The 23,905-nt window shown below is 36.7% G+C and overlaps 2 protein-coding genes across 2 annotated transcripts in view; one reads left to right on the plus strand and one right to left on the minus strand.

Annotated features, from left to right (window-relative positions):
- Nucleotides 1–2,890, plus strand: LOC119259819 (prolyl-tRNA synthetase associated domain-containing protein 1). Its single transcript, XM_037528804.2, has 2 exons — nt 1–166; nt 2,421–2,890. Exons 1-2 carry the CDS (start codon nt 83–85, stop codon nt 2,850–2,852), a joined length of 516 nt encoding a protein of 171 aa, XP_037384701.1. The 5' UTR covers nt 1–82; the 3' UTR covers nt 2,853–2,890.
- A 3,638-nt stretch (nt 2,891–6,528) lies between these two features.
- Nucleotides 6,529–23,905, minus strand: part of CCDC88A (coiled-coil domain containing 88A) — a 154,918-nt gene continuing 137,541 nt past the window's right edge. The window contains exons 30-33 of the mRNA XM_054687742.1: nt 14,441–14,709; nt 13,794–14,259; nt 10,384–10,483; nt 6,529–9,813 (exon numbers count right to left, since the gene is read on the minus strand). Of these exons, the coding sequence (XP_054543717.1) occupies nt 10,419–10,483; nt 13,794–14,259; nt 14,441–14,709 (800 nt within the window). The 3' untranslated portion in view covers nt 6,529–9,813; nt 10,384–10,418. The remainder of the gene's footprint in view (nt 9,814–10,383; nt 10,484–13,793; nt 14,260–14,440; nt 14,710–23,905) is intronic.

Below are 23,905 nucleotides of genomic sequence, written 5' to 3' on the forward strand. Positions count from 1 at the left end.
ACTTCCGCTTCCGCCGTCCGTCTGAGTGACGCGGAAGGTGCGCTTGGTCCTCGGCAGGCCTGGTCCATGGTCTCGCCCCGGCATGGCGGGCGGCGAGTTGCGGGCGGCGCTCGAGCAGCGGCTCGGTGACTTAGCCATTCACACCGAGGTCGTGGAGCACCCCGAGGTGAGCCGTTCCCGCGGCCAGCCGGGGCGAAGTGGGTGGCCAGTGCGGCGCGGCCGCGGAGACCAGCTGTCCCCAGGGTTCTTGTGGCCCAGAAGTACAGGTTCAAAATCTACTCCCGGGCTCCAGAATACGAAAGGGACCTGACAGGAGATTAGATTTGGGACTCCCCCCCCCCCCACCAAAAAAAAAAAAAAAAAAGCCAAAAGACACTGGGAACTCCAAATCCCATCCCCACCAAAGGGAAGGTGGCTGGGACCTGAGGGTGGGGTTAAGCAGCCAGGTTCGGTATAAAACCAGACACGAGGGCTTTGGGGGGTTCCCTTTTTGGCTCTCTGCTCGGCCAGCTCTCGGAGTGCCTTTGTGTTTCCAGGTCGGCAGATCGGGTAGGACGCATTAAAGACTTTATTTCCCTATTTTCTCCCTGAGTTGTACATTTCCTCATTTCCCTTTCCCTTGTAAATAAACCTTTTATTAACCTTTTGTGTGTGCCTGTAGTGGAGTATTAGTAAGTCCCTTTTAAGCGCGCAGGTGAGGACCCACAGCCAGGAACCCGTTTTATGTCGGGGTTGCCCCATAACAGAGTGACTTGATCACACCTCATGTTGAGTGTCTGTGCAACATTTGAGAACGTGTACATCTAAAACTGGTCCTGGGCAGTGGGTCCACTTTACATGCTGTGTTGGGCAGTGGGTCCACTTTACATGCAGATTACCAGGTAAATCGGCTGTCAGTGGTTACGATGTATCGGGCATCATGCATGTATTCAAAACCAGGAGACCACCGTTAGCAGTTTGGTATTCCTAATGTTATAGAGCAGCCCCGTTCCCTCAGTTCCCAGCTACCTTCCCTTTGGTGGGGATGGGATTTGGAGTTCCCAGAGTCTTTGGCTTTGGCCTGGGGTGGGGGTGGAGTCCACAAAGCCTGTATGGAATTAGCTTTAGGACATCCTTTTCCCCCTAACACTAATATGATATAGGGTATTGATGTGAAAATTGCAAATATTTCACTTCCAATGTGTAACTTAAGGGGTGCATGGCCACAAAGGTTTTACCAAGGCTAGAGTAGCAGCTAATGATAATAGCTAATTTTGTCGACACGTTAAAACTGTCTTTGTCACCTTTATAATTTAACATGGAAACTTTTATATTTTTTACATCATTTTTCTACAATGTATGCTTTCTCATCTCAGTTATAGTCCCCATGAAATTCCCACCAATTCACCTGTGTACCATCACCACAGCGCCACAGTCCTTTGTGCCCTTCTCCATCCGTTTATAGTTGCTTGTTGATTTTGATTTTCACTTTATTATAATTACTACCGCCCCACCCCCATCTTATTTGGCTCCTCTACATCACTCCTATAATGAAACCATCCAATATATATGTATTTTTTCTTTCTGGCTTGTTTCACTGAGTATGATCCTTTCCAGCTCCATCCATGATGCTGTAAATGGCATTGATTGCTGAGTAATATTCCACTGTGTATATATACCACATCTTCTTGATCCAGTCATCTATTTTTGGGCGTTTGGTTTGAGACATGGAATCTTTTCTGACCTTCCTCCCTCTCCTTAGTCATATACGCCCCCTTCTATACCAGTGCACATTGCCAGCTTTTCTGGTGTTAATTTGGGTCTTATTCCCAGCCCTCTCCCCCTCGCTATGGTTACACATTTGTAGAGGCTGTCACATCGTTTGGATGTAAGAAGTAGGGGTCCCGACTGCTATAAACCTTCAGTATTAGAAGTTTAAAGGAAAAACAAACGGGATTTTAAAAATGTTTGGCTAGCACAGTGGAACAGAGAATTGATGTAAGGATCTGCATGAGACCCCTGAGATGAGGAATTTAATTTTTTTTTCAAGATTGATTTATGCATACAAGAACTGGGGGTGTAGGCCAGAGGTGTGGTGGGGTGAGAGGATTCACCAGAATTGGGAGAGGAGCAGCGGGCAACACAGGAGAGGTCTGTTGGCACCATGTGGGTCAGCTCCCTGGCCAGCTATTGAACTCGTACAGCAGTGGCTAGTGACAGCTTGAGAGGGCAGTGTTTTTAATCCCTGAGCCGCCAGAGTGACCCCAAGGGCTTATAATCATTTGGCAGTGTGCTAGAAATGGATCTCTACCAGTGAAACATGGGAACTGAATACTCCTTAGGCTTGCTTTGTTTCACCCAGTAAGCAAATATGTAACAATATAAGTGAAATTATGTGTATTCATGTGTATTATTCTTATACTTATTATGGTATTTTACAGGTATTTACAGTTGAAGAAATGATGCCACATATCCAGCATTTGAAAGGAGCACATAGTAAGAACTTATTTCTTAAAGACAAAAAGAAAAAAGGGTATTGGCTAGTGACAGTTCTTCATGATAGACATATTAATTTGAATGATCTTGCCAAGCAGTTAGGAGTTGGGAGTGGAAATCTGCGGTTTGCTGATGAAACAGCCATGCTAGAAAAACTCAAAGTTGGCAAAGGCTGTGCCACACCCTTGGCACTCTTCTGTGATAGTGGAGATGTGAAGTTTGTTCTGGATTCTGCATTTTTGGAAGGTGGACATGAAAAGGTGTACTTTCATCCAATGACCAATGCTGCATCTATGGGGTTGAGCCCTGAAGATTTTCTCACATTTGTGAAGACAACAGGACATGATCCCATAATACTAAATTTCAATAAAAACTGATTTGACTGTAATGTTTAGAATACATTTTGTTGTGTTTTTTAAAAAAGATTTGTATTTATTTATGCATACAAGAACTGGGTTGCAGGCCAGAGGTGCAGGGGTGAGAGGATTCAACAGAGACAGAGTGGGGAACAGAACAGGCAGATTGACTGAAATACACTGCTAAGGGGAGCAGTGGGCAAGACAGGAGGGGTCTGCTGGACCATGTGTGCCAGCCCCCTTGATATAACTCACTCTGCAGTGGCTACCAACAGCCTCATAGTGCTATGACCCAACCCCTTGTGCCACCAGGGAGGCCCTAAAATACATTTATTGTGGGAAGCTGCTTTTCTTATTTGTAATATATAAGTGGCATTAAAAGTGATAAGAATATCTAGCACCTTGGTTTGATGACTACCTAAAATCATTTGAAGACTATTTCATTTCCAATTAATGAACTGTTTTTAAATATATATATAGTTTTAGTTCAAACACATTCTAGTCTCACCCTCACCCCCTAATGACAGTTACTCATTACAGGAATGCCTTCAACAATTAAAAATAACGGGGGCCACCCTGGTGGTGCAGGCAGTTGAGCACAGCGCTGTGAAGCTGTCCTCAGCCTCTGCAGTGCCAGTTTGATCCCCGCCGGCCACCGAGCAATCCACATGGCAAAGCAGACCTCTCCTGTCTCGCCCACTGCTCCCCTCAGCAGTGTATTTCAGTCAATCCACCTGTTCTGTTCCCCACTCTTGTCTCTGGTGAATCCTCTCACCCCCCACACCTCTGGCCTGTACCCCAGGTCTTGTATGCATAAATAAATCTTTAAAAAAAACATTGAAACTAAGATTAGTGTTCACTGTACTTGACAAAAGCAAGTTGCAAAATGAGCATATTGAAAATTCTACATATGGTAGTCTATGTATAGCGAAAAAATCAAAAGCAATGTAAAACTGATAGTGGTTGGCGAATGGTGATTAAGGAGTAAGCTAATAAAATAATTTTAAAAAACAGGATTAAGGGGGAGAACTACATTAAAGGATTTTTTTTAAAAAACATTTTCTTTCCAGTGAAAAATAAGCTATTTAATCTTTTCAAAAAAGATTTTATGTATACAAGAACTGGGGTGTAGGCCAGAGGTGTGGGGTGTGAGAGGATTCACCAGAGACAGTGGGGAGCAGAACAGGCAGATACACCGATAAACACTTGAGGGGAGCGATAAACACTTGAGGGGAGCTATGGGCAAGACAGGAGAGGTCTGCTGCACCATGTGGATAACTCCCTGGCCAGAGATCCAATGCCTCAGTGGCTGCTAATATCTTCATAGGTTGCATCTTAACCCCTTGAGCTACCAGGGAGACCCCCTAATTTAACTTTTCTATAAAAGTATGCCTTTAGAAATTTTTAATGTAGAAAACACTCAAAATAGATGGAAAAATGGTATATTGTAATCATTATACTTTATTTTTTTTTTTAAATATTTATTTATTTATTTATTTATACATACAAGCACTGGGCACAGTCAGAAGCGCGGGAGGGTGAGAGAATTCACCAGAGCCAGACAGGGAGGAGAGCAGGCAGAAGGACCGAAGTACACTGCTGAGGGGAGCAACGGGCGGCAGGAGAAGTCTGCGCGCCATGTGGGACCCTCCTCCGGTGGCCGGGGATCCAACCGGCGCTGCAGAGGCTGCGGGCAGCTTCGCAACCCAGCGCTCAACCGCTGCGCCACCGGGGAGGCCCGTAATCATTATACTTTAAAGCTACATTCTTTTAAAAGATTTTTTATTTATTTATGCATAGAAGAACTGGGGTATAGGCCAGAGGTGGGGGAGGTGATGAGAGGATTCTCCAGAGACAGTGGGGAGAACAAGCAGATGTACCTAAACATGACGACTAAGGAGAACAGCAGGTGAGACGAGAAGTCTGCTGTGCCATATTCGTGTTGGCTCCCTGGCCCAAATGGAAGTCAGGCCCATTTGGGACTTAACCACTACACCACCAGGGGGGGCCAAAACTCAGAATACATATATAGGCCATTACTGATTTGTTGAATCCCTTGTTCAGAGGTTAAAAATGTCAACATACTTAAAATTTCTCCTAGGGTATATTAAATTTTTTTTGAAGTTGGCAAGATTGAACATTTTTATTATATTAATTTTTTAAAAAAGATTTATTTATACAAACACTGGATAGAGTCAGAAGTGCGGGAGGGTGAGAGGATTCACTAGAGCCAGAGTGGGGAACAGAACAGGCAGACCGACGAAATACACTGCTGAGGGGAGCAGCAGGCGAGACAGGAGAGGTCTGCCGCGCCATGTGGGCCCCTCGCTGGCTGGCCAGGATCAAACCTGTGCTGCAGAGGCTGCCGACAGCTTCACAGCACTGCCCAACCGCCTACGCCACCAGGGGAGGCCCCATTGTTCATTTTTAAACAATACTTGCTTCCCCCCACTCCCTCAGGTGTAGTCCCCATAATTTCCTTCCCCAATGCACCATCTACGCAGTCCCCTGTTCTCCTCCCTTCCGCCCTCTGATCCCTCTCCCCCCTCCTCCCTGCAGTATGTCTCTGATTTATAATTATCTGGTTTTGCTTTGTTGTGTTTTGTACTGTTATTTTTTTACATTGATGTCTCATTTGGTTTCCTATATTCCTGCTATAAGTGAAACCATCCAATATTTTCTTTTTCCTTCTGGATTATTTCACTGAGCATAATTCCTTTTAGCTCCATCCATGTTGATGTGAATAGCATGAGTTTTATCCTTTTTGATTGCTGAATATTCCATTGTGTATATAAGGTATATTAAATTTTACTAGTTTCTTTCAATTATGGCCTCTGAAACAGTGTAAGAATTCAGGATAGTGTGTCAGTTGTCATACAGAAGGTAGTTCAGAAATAGTGAAGGAAATTGACACATTTTGCCCCCTTATTTAAACAAAACCTTCATTAGTGGAGGGGGGACTGACATAGACTACAATAATTTCTAATCATGTAAAGTCTCATCTTTTTTTCTAGCACAATCAAGTGGGATATTCATATGATTATTTTTCTAAGTTTCATCACTCAATTTCCATCTGGTAACTACTGTATTTGTACCAATCAATCTCTGTTAACTAAATGGCAAAATATTTCTTGATACATATGATTAGGTACTACATGTCCACTCATGGCAGAATTTTTATAAAATATAGACTGGATTGAAGACATGTGGAGTTAGTAGGAAATACTTTCCATAAACAATAACCTCATTTCTGAGACACCATGTCAGTTTTTACCCTTATTTCTAAGAGGCAATTTTAGGTTGCTTTACATATAAAATGAATATTAAATGTATACAATCAAAGACACCAAAGGACCTCAGCTAACTAGTCTAACTGCCCTCCCCATTTTATGATAAGAATTAGCTCTGAAAGACTGACTTACACAAGAACAAAAGGCTGGCTATCACCTCAAACATTCTGCCTACTAAAGTAAAAATGAAGGAGATAGATTTTTACAGTCTAATAGATTGTATTTAGACCTCTTTTGGGATTGATAGAACTGACACTTTCACCCAAAACCTCTGCTACATCCCCCCTTTCCTCAAATGATGAGAACAGAACCAACTAAACAAGGGTATGAGTTATGTCTAGAAATAGATTTTCCAGGGAAAAGGGAAAGTAACACTTGGCTAAAATTGTATGATTTTTAAAATAATTACTAGTCACTTATTAAAAAAGCACCTCTTTATTTTTATATCAGTTTGATAAATGAATGTTAAGCCAGCTTTATTTTTTAAGGAGAAATAGAAACTAAAGTGAAAAATGGTTTAAGAAAGACAAATCAAGTTGTGGCGTCTCTTGCTATGAACTGGATTTCTGTGATTGGTACTAGGGATTGCCAAATAATAAATATTGTACCACTCAATTCCAAATTCCTCAGCATTACTTTTAAAGGAAGTATTACCGCTTTCATATTATTTGATTTGGTATTTAATAACAGTTGTAAAGTACAATGGCAAACATTGAAAAAGAGAACCCTTAATAGAAAAGAAAAACAGTTTAAAATCAGGTTTTGTTAAAGGGTGTTGTAAGTGCAACTTTATCCATAAGCATTCCTTTTAAGGCATTTTCATTGTTGTCCAAATATCTCTCAACATGTACATCAAGTTTATATTATAAAATGGGCTCCTTTTGTATCATTCAAGGCTTAAAGAAAAAAAAAATACATCTCAGGACTAAGTACTGCAGGAGAGAAAAACACAAAAATTTACCACTTTTATCATAAAAAGTAACTTAAAATACAGAAGTCATTTAGCATACATTATTACTCCTCATTGTAATTCCAGATTTGGTACAATGTTTTCCACTTTCTGACAAACTGTTAAGACAGTGCAGGCTGTAATGCTTTTGTGAGGTGGCTTTAATTCTGTATATGCACAGTGATTTTTAAATAGGCTCTTACCATGCCTTGCATGAAAGGTGCTATATACACAAACCTGTTTCATGAATTCTTTGGTAAACCACTGGTTCAAAAACTTGGACCAAACATTTTCACATGGCCAGATCTTAAGCACTTTATTGGAGGCCCAGACTGAAGCTATTACCCTATTTATTGAATTCTTCAGTTTCTTTGGGGGTTTAGATATTGTCTGACAATAGAACCAGATAATTAAAAGCATGTCAGGCCCTCGTCAGGTAAAGGGTTCCAGTTAGTTTCTAGCTGGCCATACTATTTTGCTTGGTAGAAGTTCATCTAAGGGAAAAAGAATGACTTCCTACTAAGTTTATTTCTGAAGGTATCTTGGGGGAAAAATATACTCATGTGGTTATTTAGTCTTTTCTTGAAAGGGTATGAGAAAGATGATAAATATAATTGAGATTCATACTTTTGCAGTCTTAAGTGTTCCCATGGTTGTTTCTCTAACTGAGCTTCCTCAGGGTGAGCTTACTTAGATCTAATACTTTATGGGCTGCCATTAAGCATTTCATACTTAAAGCAACAATGTATTGTTAAGTCAGCAGGTTCCCTGTTTTAGAACATTAGTGTCCTGGAGCAGTCAAATGGTGATACCATTCACCTCATTGGGGTACCTCCTACTCATTAAATTTCAACTTTCAGTAACTGTCCTGTGATGTGTCCTAGTTGTGCAAATTGGATGCTAGTTAATATAAATCTAAATTACCCATCTACTGTATTACCCACCTAAAAATGAATTTACATTTTTTACATGCAAGTGTCTCTAGACTGCCATGATACCCATTATCAATGTGATACTTGAATCTAGGGAGTCATGATAAGAGCAAGGTGTTTCAAGGTCTAGAGAAAGGTTTTAAATATGTGTGTTGTACATTATTTGTATTTTAGTAAGAATCCTCTGTATTTATATTTACATAGCACCTTTCATCCAAGAGTTTAAAAGTGATTTAACCATTCTTGGGGGGAAAAAAGTGATTTAGCTTTACACTATTATTTGGTGGCAAAACCTAAGTTAATTGTGGCATTAAGTTGACTAAGTCCAAGTTTTCTAACTTTCATTTTAGCTCTGGTCAAGTATACACGCTGTTTTTATTAATGGTCTTTCTGAAAGTAGATTATGAACATAACATGCTACTGGTCTACCAAAAAACAACAGGGGAGGTACGAAGGAAGAGAAACAGACAGACAAATATATTTCTCATAGCTACTGGATTAGTAAGGAAAAACACAATTCATAAACTACACAATATGGAACATGAATTATTCCAAAAAGATCTTTAGAGCTGGTAATGAGAGCCTAAGAAGTATACTGTTAAAATAAAAAAGTTATCTTTTTTATTTTAGACCTTTAAGATTTTTCTGATATGCATGTTAAATAATGAATTTGCATTAATAAGTATTAATGCATTTTTTAATTTCATAAGAAAATAAAACTGTGATATAAAATTGGAACTACAAAAAATTTAATGTGTCCCTGGGTTAACTAAATCTATTTTTTGTGCTTCCTTCAAATGTTTAAGGTAACAAATGCATACAAATAGTTCAAAAGTACCAGTAATAGTTACCAACTTTAACTGTAATAATATAAAGGACAAAACCAAAAATCTTAGTGATAGTCTTAGTAATAAATGAATCCTTGGCAAAATGCAGATAATAGTAAATTATTTACATTATTTTTGCCATAAGAAAAACTTCTTAAGCAACAGTCAGCTCTCAAGTTAAAAAACAAACACACATATATAACCCAATGCTAAAAAAGGGAAATGAGTTAAAATACAACAGTTTTATCTTGGGAATGCCATTTGTTGGAAAACCACCTTACCAAAAAGTTTCAGAAAAACACTCTTTAATTACCTTGGATCCATGTATGAATGCTTAGTGTTGCTTAATGGGAATACAGAAAGATTAACTGTACATTTTTTATAACTCCTTTCTCATGAATTCTTTAGATTTACTTATAAACTGAATTTCTTTTGCAGTGCGTCAAAATAATTGGCTTAAAAAAAAAAAAGGAGTACCAACACATGCAGTCTGCTAGCCAAATAAGGCTCTGACATGCCAAAGCAGTGTTCTCTGTATCTTAATATATAGTACATTCCACCACATACTACAGCATTTAATTTAGATTTACACAACTAAATATAAATGGCTAGATTTTGGCTAATACTTAGCAGAAGCATTAAGCAAACAGATAAATTCATAAACAAATGATGAAAGAAGTAGATGTTCTTGGTGTACTTCTTGAAACCTTAAAACACTTGGTCCTTAGCGAGAGAACATCCTTTATTCAGTAGATCTTAACAGAGTGTAGTAAGTTCTAAAACCTTCTAAAAATTTTGGCAGTTGACTCCAGTAGTGCTCCTTGATTCAAGGAAGGAATGAAGGTTTGTATTTCTTGCCTGCTCTAGTCACGAAGGATTGTTTAAAGTCTCCTTAAAGAGTTTAAAAATGATTCCTATAGTTGGGTGTCTTGTTACTTCAGAAATAAAGGCTTCATACTGAGAAACTGAAGGACACTTTTCTCTCTGTATTTAATTGGAAGGTAGAAAGAAGAAAGAAAATTTAAGAAAAGCTTGAAGATAAGAGAGTTGTAAACTAAAGAGAAGCCAGTGTAAGAACAGCATGCACCAGACAGTTCTATAAGAATGAGACAGTGATAGAGACAATTTTTCTGACTCCTAACTGAAATGATATTTAGTTTATTTTCAATTATCAAGAAAATGGGGGGGGGGGAATTTATATTTCTACCCCCCACACACACACACTCTCTCTCTCTCCCTCCCTCTCTCTCTTTCTCTCTCTCTCTCACTCCCACACACTTGAAACTAAAAAAGGAATTCCTAAAAATATTAATTAGTAAAATCACATTTAAACTGAGGAGAAAAGAATAATTTTTAAAGGTTTGTTTCATGAACTGACAGACAAAAACTTAACGGCAATCAAATAATCTTGCTTTACTAGTAAGACAGAAGGTCATGAATTAAGCAAGCAATATTTACATCTGTTAATGCAATGTGCCTTGTTCTTATAACTTAAATGCGGTTAGTTTGTATAAATGAGTCCAATCTCATTTACATTTTAAGCAAGAAACTCACCACTTGGCCCACATGTCATGTAGTGGGTAATAGAATTAGGAGCTTTGTTGCTCCCTAGACCTGCTTTTTGAATTTCTGCTTTCTTGTACTTTGTCCACATCTGCAGGAGAAAAGCATTTCATATTATTTAATCAAAGTTAAACATTTTACAATTCATGAAGTTAAGAAACCAAAGAGCTTTTACTGAGTATGGAAAGGGGAAGGAATCTAGTTCTGTGAAATTTATTAATCCAACAGATATTTAAAGCATTACTTAATGACTAATTTTTATATTTTAAAATTTACAAATAATGTTCTTACGTCCATTGTCTCTTTACTTACTGTATTTATTTATGAAATGTCCACATACAGTTTTAAAATAAAAACTAATCTTGAATACAACAGCAGATGGATCCACAATAAAGTATTTGTATCATCTGCTGATAAACCCAGGGCCTGAGGATTCTTTATAAGCAAATAATATACTTGCCCTATTCCAACTAAAATTTTTTGATCAAAGGGGACCCAATGCCTAATAGTGTAACTATACAATGTCATATAAATAACAGAACCTAAACTAGGAATATAAAAACTATTCAGATTTATCATTTAAAAAGTGAGGGTACTGAATATCCAAATTGCTTTTCAATTAAACCTTTGTGAAGCCATAGGATATTTATGGAAATGACACAGAGAAAAAAGTATAGCTGGTTAACTGAGAGTTATTTCATTTTAAAAATAAAAGTTTATTTTTTAATTTGGGGCATGTCTAATATTTATAGAAAGTATGATGTTTAATTTTTAAAGCTTGGGAAACACTGGTTATGTATCATTTCTAAGTTTCTTCTCACCATGAAAAATGATTCCAAATTCTATGAAGAAAGAGGTAATAAACTACAATTTGGGGGAATTTTATGACTCCATATTTGTCAGTTTCTGGAGAAAGTCTAGTCTATATTCTCAGACAATGCTCAAGGTGCATGGACATGGTATGTATCTGTCTTACATGCACAATATGTTCTTTTTGAAAACATTCTGTATATGTAACTATAGCCATCTGGGTTAGAAATACTTTTGTTCTGTAAGTCTAATTTTGTAAAAATAATCACAGTGTTTAATATAATAGTACATTATTTCTCAAGTTATATTGCACAACTTTAGTATCATATTCATAACACCCAAAAAGTTGAAACAGTTGTAAATAATCCAATGTAGAAAGAAATAATGCTAATTACAGTATCTGTCTCATCTACAGTCCCCATCTAATATCTTCTATACTTATCATTAAGTTTTACTATTACCTTATATAAGCAAAGAAAATGGACACTAGAAGTATCTGAAATGTTAGGACTGTGACATGACTGACCATAGAAGAGATTAATGTAATCATGTAGAAAATATTTTAGGTGATACTTTAATATATATGAAATGTTTCTGACTGTGTTCATTTCACTGCCTGTATTAGAACCATTTTTAGTGAGAAAGAAGTATGATCAAAGATAAAAATGGAAGGGGCCTAGAACCTCAAAAGATGTACAAATACAAAAGGATGGTTTAAATCACAATGGATTATAAATTTCATTAAGCAAAGATTCTCTATGGCCCAATTAAAACGAATTTAATATAACAAAAATATAACATGTATAATAAACTTTCTCCTTTTTTAGAAAGTTACATTTCAAAGCATTCCTTCGAGATGCCAGGCTGAGTTATTATCAGTAATGTTTAGGCTCAATCAAAATAGCAGTAACATTCCAGAGACAGAACTAAGATACACTCCCCAAATGGATGGGGTTTAAGAGTTAGAGACAGCAATATTTTCTCTTTCATTTTTTTTTAAAATTCAGAGTTTATCCTTTTTGTGAAGTTTCTTCTACTAAAAATATACTATTTAATGGCCACAAATCCCAAATTGTGTATTTTATTTTGCACAATGTACTCATTTTAGAAAATTCCAATTTATAAACATATATAATTTAGTAATAAATTATAATTACAGAAGTAACAGATCTTATCACTTTGTAAATTTCCTACCTTTTTGAACCTAAGTAAAAAAATGCAGATTTCCAACACACTGAGTATGATTTGGTTTATTCTCTTAGAGTCTATATAAAAATGGGAAGAACTATTAATTAATTCCAAGTAAAAATATAATTTTATAGAATAGGTATTTGAGCTCTTGTATGAAGAAAAGTGCAAAGGGGAATACAAATGCTCCTAGTCACTGTATAAGCCACATTTAAATTTGATGGGTTTTTAAAAATTACACTACATTAATGAATATTAACAATGTATTGAGTAACTTTATAAATAGAGGCAGAATTTGCTACTTGCTACGTAGTGTTAATTCAGTTATAACTATTTATTTGAAAATGAAACAGGAAAGCACAATTTAATGGCAAAAGAAAATGATATCTTTTAAAATATTTTCCTCACTATTATTGTATATGCAAAATATGAAGTACACATTCTGGAAAAAAAAGGAGTGAGAAAGAGACAGCTAGGGAAATGAGAGAGTAGGCGAAATGATCATTCTTTTTGGAAGCACCAAAATAAACATGACTTGGAAATGCCTTCTTATTATTATAGCATGCAACAATTTTAACATGCTTCTATGTATCTAAGCAACAGTCTCTTATCAGACCATAAGAAACCATAAGAAACTTGAAAGGAAGAAAATACACTGCTAAGGTTTTTAAAGTCATGCAGAAAAAGCACAATGCAATTAATATTTCATGCAGGCTTTGGTGTGGTTACACATTCACATTTATATAAATGCCATCACGTACAGCTTAACACTACATCACAATTTAAAAGTAAAATATAAACCTAGCTAAGTTATACTTTTCAACAGAAGCTCTTCAAATCATATTACAGAGCACAGTATATATCAAAGGATCATACACAACCATATTCATACCAAACAGTTTGATTATCCTCAGAAACTAACAATGCAGTTTCTGTGTCATCAGGATAGTGGCATGCAAGAGTGATAAGATTATTACTATTTACAAAAGAGTATGGGTTACTGTTTCTAGGGTTCTGATTATTAGAAAACTGTTCAATATCTTTTTGTGCAACTTTATCCAAAGAGGCAGAAGCCTGGTCTGTCACTCTGATGACTGGCCTGGGAGGTAGCCCAGTAATGTTACTCACTAATTCTGTATTCAAGGATAAAAAAGGCTGAGATGGATGAGCCACAGTAAATGACTCTATGCTATCTTTAGCTGATATTACAAATTCATCATTAGACATATTAATAGTGACAAAAGTTTGGTTTGGAAAGCGTGACCTTTCTGTTCTTGAGCTTCTAGACTGGGCATATAGAGACTCAGATAAATCTATAGCTAAATCATTGTGTGCATGAGAGTCTATAGCATGTGTTGGACCATGAGGTGTATGAGAGGACCATAGGTGTAAAGGGTACTCACTAGATGCTGCAGTGATGTTGCTATCAGCAGTAGTAGCTGGTGGTGAATCAACTGACATAGACAGTCTACTGTCCTTGGTCAAAAAATCATGGATGCTTGTCCTCCGGGTAGTTCCTTCAGCAGTAGAGATCACACTGCTTGCACGAGGTAAAGTGGCATAAGGATTACTATCTTTTGATTGTCGTGACAGAGAAGTTTCTTTTACTAATTTTATTTTTCCTTGAGTGCCTGATGTAGGTTTTCCTGGAGAACTAATGGAAAAATTATCTTCAGTCTTTTGAGCTCCAGGTCTCACAAACTGTTCAGGCTTAGTTGTCCATCTATCATAGAAGTCTCCTGGGGTTTTTCCACTGACTGACCTGGCAAGACCACAGCTAACTGGTTTACTTTTTCCCAAAAAGTCAGAAGAGACAGACAAGCTTTTCATTACTTCATCTAAAAGATTCTCTTGACTTGAAGACTTTATCTGTTAAAAAAACCAAAGCAGATTAATAAATGAATACAGTCAGTTATTTTCCTGATGTATTTTGTACAATATGAAACTGTTCATATATCTACTCCTTAACATAAAATAAGCTTTAAAGTTCAATCATACAAATTTATTTGTGATATTCATCTAAATTAAGTTCACTATAGATAAAACTAACCTGTATTGAGGTAAGCTTGCTGCTTTCTTCCAAAAACTGTTGTAGTGTAACAACTTCGCTTCCAGGGGAACCAGTTTTGATTTTGTGGTATGTTCGACCTTCCAGTGTTTCAGGCATTTTGTGCTGTAGTACTGGACTTGATCTGGTTTGTCTTTTCAAGTACTGAATTGGACTGCTACCACTGCTGGACCAAGCCTCATGATCAAGAAGTAGGCTAAATTCTCCACTGCTATGGCTTTGTGGTCTGCTCTGGATGTTAACTGCACCTGCTTTTGGAGTAAATGGTGTGTTAAGAGTACAATAAATAGAAGTGAGATTAAAACCATATAAGAAGTAACGTTTGTAAACTGGATTCTTATGAATAGCCAAACAGATGTTCAAGCTAATTTGAAGATGGTTAAGTAAATGTGTTAATCTGTCATCAATCTAACAATAGTCTACCATAGCCTGCTTCCTTATTTTGTTTATATAGACAAAATTATAAGCACCACAGGCAAAGATATACTTTCATTACTGTACCCAGATCCTAAACATACAAAGAAGGCACTCAATATGATGAGTAAATAAATGAATATACAAATGATTGGGGCCTCTCTGGTGGCACAGGAGTTAAAGTCTCAGCACTATCAAGTTAATGCCAGCCACTGTGGCATGAGTTCGATCCCTGGCAAGGGAGATAACCCACATGGTGCAGGAGACCTCTCCTGTTTTGCCCACTGCTCCCCTCAGCAATGTGTTTCAGTAAATCTCCCTGTTGGGCTCTCCACTCTGTCTCTGCACCACCCCCACACCCTGACCTGTTACACCCCTGTTCTTGTATGCATAAATAAAATTAAATCTTAAAAAATTACAAATGATTAATGTATTTTTTAAAATTCAGGTTCCAATAATTATAGAACATTTCAAAATCTAGAACAAAACATGATTATATATGAATTCTAAACTACTTCAAAAGTTTAAAATCAAAAACTGTTCTAAATACAAGGACCAGGGTACAGGCCAGATGCGCGGGAGGGTGAAAAGATTCACCAGAGACAGAGCAGGGAACAGAATAGGCAGACTGACGAAATACACTGCTGAGGGGAGCAGCGGGCGGGACAGGAGAGGTCTGCTGCGCCATGTGGGACCCTCGCAGGCTGGCTGGGATAGAACCGGCACTGCAGAGGCTGCGGACAGCTTCATAGAGCTGTACTCAAATGCCTGCACCACCAGGGGAGGACCAATTCGAAAATTTTACAGAAATAACATTTTCTTAAATTTACAAATTAGGAAAAAAATGCTTCTTGACATTTTCAGGACTACATTTTCCTACTGGACACAAACATGATTATAAAAATGAAAAAAAGAAATCCCTCTCTGAGATCAGGTTTTTCAGGTCATTCCAACAAAACCATAGCATTAATGATAAAATTACAACTGAGACAAAATGATTCCAAAATACAAAAACACAACAAATGCATTCATTATAATTTGACAAATTTGTATTGTAGAAAAACTACATAATCAACTTTTTTTAACTTGGAAGCTGAATAGGCAGTACACCTTTAAGGAAAAGTTATCAGTGCAGGCTTCTGGATATTTACATAAAGAACTCACTTTGGAATGCATACCAAAAATTAAACAAAAAATTTCTTGAAATAATTCTTTTTCTGTGCTTTATGCATCCATTTGGCTCTTGTTACAAATACAAACACAACTGTCTTCTCACTAAAAAACGGATTTCATGGATGTTATAAGTATGTATCTGTTTTTAATCTCAAATTTTATTGATTTACCACTACTTTATATAACTATAATTTAGGAAGTACAAGTTCACATGTGTGCATGTCTCATTCACTCTCCACCACCTCTGCATTGCCACAGCCCTATCACCATTCCTCCCCTTCGCCATTCCCTCTGGTAGCCAGTATATTTTTCAGTCTAAGATGTCTTGTTTTCCCAGTTTGTTTTCTGCATAAGTTATAACTGGTAAATTTCCTTCCCTTCGTGATTTGTTTTACTTTGCAAAACACTTCAGAAACCATCCATTTTGTCAAAAAAGGCACTAATATCATCACTTTAATAGCTGAGTAGTATTTGATTCAGTATACATTCGACAATTACTTATCGAGTCATCTGCTGATGGATATTTAGTTTGCTTGTATGTTCTGGATATTGTGCATAATGCTGATACAAAGACAGGAGTGCATAAATCACTTTATTCTAGTGTTTTCATGTTTTTTTTTTAATATTTATTTTATTTATACAAGCACTGGGTACAGTCAGAAGCATGGGAGGGTGAGAGAATTCACCAGAGCCAGAGCGGGGAGCAGAACAGGCAGAATGACAAAATACACTGCTGAGGGGAGCAGCAGGCATGGCAGGAGAGGTCTTTGTGCCATGTGGGACCCTCGCCGGTGGCTGGGGATCAAACTGGCACTGCAGAGGCTGCGGGCAGCCTTGCAACCCAGTGCTCAACCGCTGTGCCACCAGGGAAGGCCCTGTTTTCATGTTTTTTAGATAAATACCTAGCAATGTTATTTCTGGACTATATGGTATTTCCAACTTTTATTTTTTGGAGGAATCTGTATTGTTTTCCATAGAGACTGCACCAACTTACAACCCCACTGATAATGGAAGTGTTCCTTTTTCTCTACATCCTCACAAACATTTGTTGTTTCTGGTCCTTTTGATATAGCACATTTTCACTGGGATGAAATGGTATTGCATTGTGGTATTTGATTTACATTCCCCTTATTCCCAATTTTTGACTGGATTTTTTTGCTGTTGGTGGTGAGTTTTATGAGTTATTTATATATTTTGTAAATTTACAATGGTTAGATTTGTGATGTGCAAATATCTTCTCCCAGCACATAGGTTGTCTTATTTTTGTGGCAGTTTGTTTTGAAGTAAAAAAGCTTTTGTTTGATACAGTCCCATTTGTTTATTTTTGCTTTTGTTTCCCTTGATTTTGGAGACGTGTCCCCAAATACACATTTCTGATTGATGTCCAGTAGTGTATCATGTATGTTTTCTTTTATGATTTCAGATCTTATACAAATCTTTAGTTCATTTTGAATTAATATTTTTGTATGGAGTTAAGTAACGATCTAGTTTCATTTTTTGCATGCGGCTGTCCAAGTTTCCCAAAACCATTTGTTGACACTTGTCTATAAGCTACGCTCATAATTCCTTTGTCAAAGATTACCTGCCCATATTTGTGTGCTTTAATTCTGGGCTCTATACCTTTGGTCTCTGTTTTTATTGTAATACCATGCTTTTTTGATCACTATTACTGTAAAGTTTGAAGTCAGGGAACATGATACTCCATTTTTCTTCATTTCCTGAGGATTAGCTTTGGTTATTTGGGATCCTGTATGGTTCCATACAAATTTTCTAATTGTTCGATCTCCTTGAAGAATGTGATTGGAATTTTGACAGTATTGCACTGAAAATGTAAATTGCTTTGGGGAAGATAGTCACTTTAACTAAGTTATTTTTCCAATCATGAACAAGGGATATCTTTCTGTTTTATGTCTCCTTTTATTTCCTTTGCCAAGTCTTAAAGTTTTCAGTATATAGCAATAGTGCCTTTGCTTCCTTTGTTAAGCTTATTCCAGGTATTTCATCTTTTTTGGTGTGGTTTCCAATGGGATTTGTGTTCTTAATATTTTTTCCTAACTCATTTTTTAATGTATATATAGAGAATATTTTCATGTATTGATTTTTTATCCTGCAATTTTACTGTATTATTTCCAGTAGTTCTTCGGTAGAGTCCTTTGGATTTTCTATGTATATTATCATCTGCAAATAGTGATGTTTTCACTCTCCTCCAATTTGGACTCTTTATGTCTTTGTTTCTGCCTAAATATTCTGGCTAGGCCTTCCAAATACTATGTTGAACAGTAATGTTGAACCAGGTGACAGTGGTAATCTTTGTCTTACTCCTGACCTTAGGGAAAATACTTTCAGTTTTTCATTATTGAGTATTATTTCCCTGTGGGCTTTTTATATATAGCTTTTATTAAATGTTGAGGTATATTCCTTTTATGCACATTTTATTTTTTTTAAAGATTTTATCCATTTATGCATACAAGAACTGGCGTACAGGCCAGAGGTGTGGGAGGTGAGAGGATTCACCAGATACAGAGCTGAGAACAGAACAGGAAGATAGACTGAAATATACTGCTGAGAGGATCAGCCGGCGAGTCAGGAGAGGTCTGCTGTGCCATGTGGGCAGTTCCCTGACTGGCCGGGGATTGAAACCGCCCTGCAGAGGCTGCTGACAGCTTCACAGCACTGTGCTTATACCCCTTGCACCAGCAGGGAGGCCCTATTCACATTTTATTGACAGCTTTTTATCATCAATGTGTACTGAATCTTGTCAAATGCTTTTTCAGTATCATTGAAATGATAATAACTTTCTTTACATTGTCGTCAATGACACTTATTTGCCTATGTTGAACCAGCCTTGCATGCCTGTAATGAAATCGACTTGGCCATGGTGAATGACAGTCTTTTTGAAATTTATATTTTTATTTTTTTAAAATAAATTTTATTTTTATGTTCCCCATACAATTGCAACCCCCTTATTTTGACCCCAATCCCTCCACCTCCCCACCCCCCATAAAGTGTCTCTGGCTCATAGTTTTTTGTTGATTTTGATTTTCACTTTCTTACAGTTAGTCATTTTCCTGGTCCCTTATTTAAGTTTTCTAGATTCCTGCTATGAGTGAGACCATCCGGTATTTTTCGTTTTCTTTCTGGCTTATTTCGCTGAGCATGATCCCTTCCAGTGCCATCCATTTTGCTGCAAATTGCATGTGTTTATATTTATTGAGTGCTGAGTAATATTCCATGGTATATATGTACCACATCTTCTTGATCCAGTCATCTATTTTTGGGTATTTGGGTTGTTTCCAAAGCTTAGCTATTGTAAACAGTGGTGCTTTAAACATAGGGGTGCAGGTGCTCTTTGGAATTGATGTTTCTGTGTCCTTTGGGTAAATACCTAGCAGTGGAATTGCTGGATCATATGGAAGCTCTATGTTTAGTAGGTCCAGAAATCTCCACACAGCTCTCCATAGTGGTTGGACCAGTTTGCACTCCCACCAACAGTGCAGGAGAGTTCCTTTTTCTCCACATCCTCGCCAACATTTGTTGTTGCTAATTTTTTTTAATATGTGCCATTCTCACTGGTGTAAGATGGTATCTCATGGTAGTTTTGATTTGCATTTCCCTGATTACAAGTGATGTTGAACATTTTTTCATATGCCTGTCGGCCATTTGCATTTCCTCTTCAGAGAAGTTTCTTTTTAGCTCTTCTGCCCATTTTTTGACTGGATTTTTTCTTTGTTGTTGTTGAGTCTCATCAGCTCTTTGCAGATTTTTGTGATAGGTCCTTTATCATTAGCGTTGTGTGCAAAAATGTTCTCCCAGTTGGTGGGGTTTCTCTTTGTTTTGGTTATTGTCTCTTTTGCTGTGCAGAAGCTCTTTGATTTGATGTAGTCCCAGCTGTTTATCTTTGCCTTCACTATCACTGCTTTGGGTGATGTGTCTGTAAAGATGTCTTTGATGTGCATATCACTTAGTGTTTTGCCTATATTTCCTTCTATGTATTTTATGGTTTCAGGTCTTATGTCTAGTTCTTTCATCCATTTTGAGTTGATTTTTGTGTATGGTGTGAGGTAGTGGTCAAGCTTCATTCTTTTGCACGTAGTGACCCAGTTTTCCCAGCACCATTTATTGAACAAACTTTCTTTGCTCCAATGCCTAGTCTTTGCTCCTTTGTCAAAGATTAGTTGACCATAAATCTGTGGGCTTATTTCTGGATTTACTATTCATTTCCATTGGTCTGTATGTCTGTTCTTGTTCTAATACCATGCAGTTTTGATGATTATGGCTTTGTAGTATAGTTTGAAGTCTGGGAATGTGATGCCTTCATTCCCTTCTTTTTTTTTTCAGGAGAGCTTTGGCTATTCGGGGTTTTTGGTGATTCCATATGAGTTTCATCAATAGTTATTCTATTTCTTTGAAGAATGACATTGAAATTTTTATTGGAATAGCACTGAATCTGTGTATTGCTTTTGGTAGGATGGCCATTTTAGTAATGTTTATTCTTCCAATCCATGAGCAGGGGATGTCTTTCCATTTCTTTGTGTCTTCTTCTATTTCTTTTAACAGTGTTTTATAGTTTTCCTTGTGCAGGTCCTTTACCTCTTTTGTTAGATTTATTCCCAAGTATTTGATTTTTTTTGTTTCGATAATAAAAGTGATGGTTTTTTTGATTTCTTCTTCAGATTTATTGTTTGTGTATAGGAAGACTACTGACTTTTGCGTGTTGATTTTGTATCCTGCCACTTTACTGAACTGATTGATTAGTTTAATTAGCTTTTCTGTGGAGTTTTTGGGGTTCTCTATGTATATTATCATGTCATCTGCAAATAGTGATAGTTTGACTTCTTCTTTTCCTATTTGGATTCCTTGTATGTCTCTCTCTTGTCTTATTGCTCTGGCTAGGACTTCCAGTATTATATTGAAAAGCAGTGGTGAGAGTGGACATCCTTGTCTTGTTCCAGATCTTAATGGAATTGCTTTCAGCTTTTCACCATTGAGAATGATACTGGCTGTTGGCTTGTCATATATGGCCTTTATGATGTTGAGGTATGTTCGTTGTATCCCAAGAATTTCCAGGGCTTTTATCATGAATGGGTGTTGCACTTTGTCGAATGCTTTCTCAGCATCTATTGATATTGTCATATGGTTTTTATATTTCTTTTTGTTGATGTGTTGGATGACGCTGATTGATTTTCGGATGCTGAACCATCCTTGTGTCCCTGGAATGAATCCTACTTGGTCGTGGTGAATTATCTTATGGATACATTGTTGGATTCTGATAACTAAAATTTTATTGAGGATTTTTGCATCAGTGTTCATTAGGGAGATTGGCCTGTAGTTTTCCTTTTTTGTGTTGTCCTTATTCGGTTTTGGTATTAGTGTAATGTTGGCTTCATAGGACGTGTTTGGTATTGTCCCTTCTTTCTCAATTTTTTGGAAGAGTTTGTGAAAGATAGGCACTAATTCGTCTCTGAATGTTTGGTAGAATTCATTTGTAAATCCATCAGGTCCTGGGCTTTTGTTTTGGGGCAGGTTTTTGATTACCATTTCAATTTCGCTGCTTGTAATTGGTCGGTTTAGGTGTTCTATTTCTTCTTTATCTAGCTTTGGGTGATTGTAGAGTTGTAGGAATTGGTCCATCTCCTCTAGATTGTTGAACTTGTTTCCATATAACTGTTCATGTTATTCTTTTGATTTCTGCTGTGTCCGTTGTGATTTCTCCTCTTTCATTTATGATCCTGTTTATTTGTGCTTTCTCCCTTTTTTCCTTTGTGAGCCTGACTAGGGGTTTGTCTATTTTATTGATTTTTTCAAAGAACCAGCTCTTGGTTTCATTGATCTTTTGGATTGTTTTTTTTTCAGTTTCAATTTCATTTATTTCTGCTTTGGTTTTTATTATTTCTTTTTTTCTACTGGTTTTGGTTTTTTTTTTGTTGTTATTTTTCTAGATCTTTGAGCTTCGAGATTAGGTTGTTTCTTTGAGTTCTTTCTTGTTTCTTGATGTGAGCCTCTATTGCTATATATTTTCCTCTTATTACTGCTTTTGCTGCATCCCATACATTTAGGAAATTGGTGTCCTCATTGTCAGTGAATGACAGTCTTAATGTATCACTGGTTTTATTTGCAAAAATTTTGTTGAGGGTTTTTTACATCTATGTTTATCAGACATACCGTTTTATTTTTATGTACCGGTTTTGGCATCTGAATGTTGGCCTTCTGAAGTGTGTTTATGAGCTTCCCTACTCTTCAATTCAGTTTGAGAAGTTATTAGATCTTCGAAGGTTTGGTAGAATACACTAGTGATACCATCTGGGCTTTTGTTTGCAGGGAAACTTTTACTTAGTGTCATCTTCTGTGTTTATTAATAGTTTGTCCGAGTCACTTCATCATAGTTCAGGTTGTATGACTTTTAAAAATTTCCCACTTATTCTAGGTGTTTTGTTTGTATATGGACATAGTATCTCATGATCCTTCGAGTTTCTAAGGTATCTGCTATAATTTTGCCTTTTTCATTTCTGGTTCTTTTCACTGTTTTTCCCTTTCCTTAGTGAGATAATCTATTTAGTTTATCATTTTCATAGAACCAGTTCTTCATTACATGGATATTTTGTTATCATCTTTTGGGTTTTTATTTATTTCCATTCCAGTTTTTATTGTTTTAATTATTTCCTTTCTTCCTATTTTTGGGTTTGTTGTTCTTTTCAGATGTAAAGTTAGACTGAGGTTTTTGTTTATTGTTGTGGGCCTGTATTATTATGTACTTCACTCTTAATACTGTTTTCATAGCATCCCACAGTATGTGGTACATGGTATTTTTATTTCTCCTTTGATTTCTTCATTGACTCAGGAGTTATTCAAAATCATTTACTCACACAATAATAAAAGTTTTCTTTTTGTGGTTGATTTCTAGCTTTATAGTGTTGTGATCTGAAAAGATGCCTGATAAAATTTCAATTCTGATATATTTCTTGAGATATTTTGTGTCCCAGTATATGCTCTGTCCTTGAGAAGGCTGCATGTAGACTTGAGAAGAATGTTTTCAATTTCTTTTGGATGAAAAGCTCTGTAGATGTTTAAATACATCTGATCTATAGTTTCATTTAATAGTATTATTTCCTTGTTTACTTTCTGTCTGGATGACCTATCTGTTGATATTAGTGGTATGTTGCTGTCAATGTGTTTCCTTAGTTCTTTTAGTAATTGCTTTATATATTTTGCTGCACCTGTGTTGGAAGTGTGTAAATGATGACAGTCAATTCTTTTTACTGGACTGCCCCCTTAATCATTACATAGTGAAATCTATGTCCCTAATTACCATTTTTTTGGCTGAAAGTCTAATTTATCATATATGAGAAAAGCAGTTTCTGCTTTTTTCTCTGTTATTGGATTGAAATACTTTAATCTAGGCTTTCACTTTGAGTCTTTGGATCTAAGATTAATTTCTTCTACATGTAATATTTCTGGGGCATGCCTTTTCATCCATCCTATCATTCTATATTTTAATTGGTGAGTTCAGACCACTCAGATTACTGATATATGAGACTTATTTACTGCCATTCTTCCTTTTGAAGGATTTAATTACTGCCATTATCTTTATATTGTTTGTTTTTCCATGCATTTCTGTCTGCCCTTTCTTTTGGGTGGCTTTTCCTGGTGGTTCAATTTCTTCATTTCTTTTTCTAAGTGTCTCCATTCTACGTTTTTGTTTTGAGGTCACCATGAGGCTTCTATAATATTTTCTGCATCAAAAATAATCCTCTTGGCGCTGGTAAGGACATTTGACTAAACAGAACCTATTCTTTTCTGCTTCCCTTTTAATGTCTTGTGGTTGTCTCTGTTATTCTTGTTTAAGCTTCTGATTCCATGTTA

Source organism: Talpa occidentalis, unplaced genomic scaffold (genome assembly GCF_014898055.3).
Source record: "Talpa occidentalis isolate TD23 unplaced genomic scaffold, MPIMG_talOcc4v2.1 talOcc4.5, whole genome shotgun sequence".
Taxonomy (NCBI): Eukaryota; Metazoa; Chordata; class Mammalia; order Eulipotyphla; family Talpidae; genus Talpa; species Talpa occidentalis.

Bases quoted from the DNA above. Each gene is read 5' to 3' on its own strand.
- LOC119259819 (XM_037528804.2), top strand. From the start codon at position 83: ATGGCGGGCGGCGAGTTGCGGGCGGCGCTCGAGCAGCGGCTCGGTGAC. The intron at 167-2,420 runs GTGAGCCGTTCC...GGTATTTTACAG, and splicing joins AGGTCGTGGAGCACCCCGAG to GTATTTACAGTTGAAGAAAT.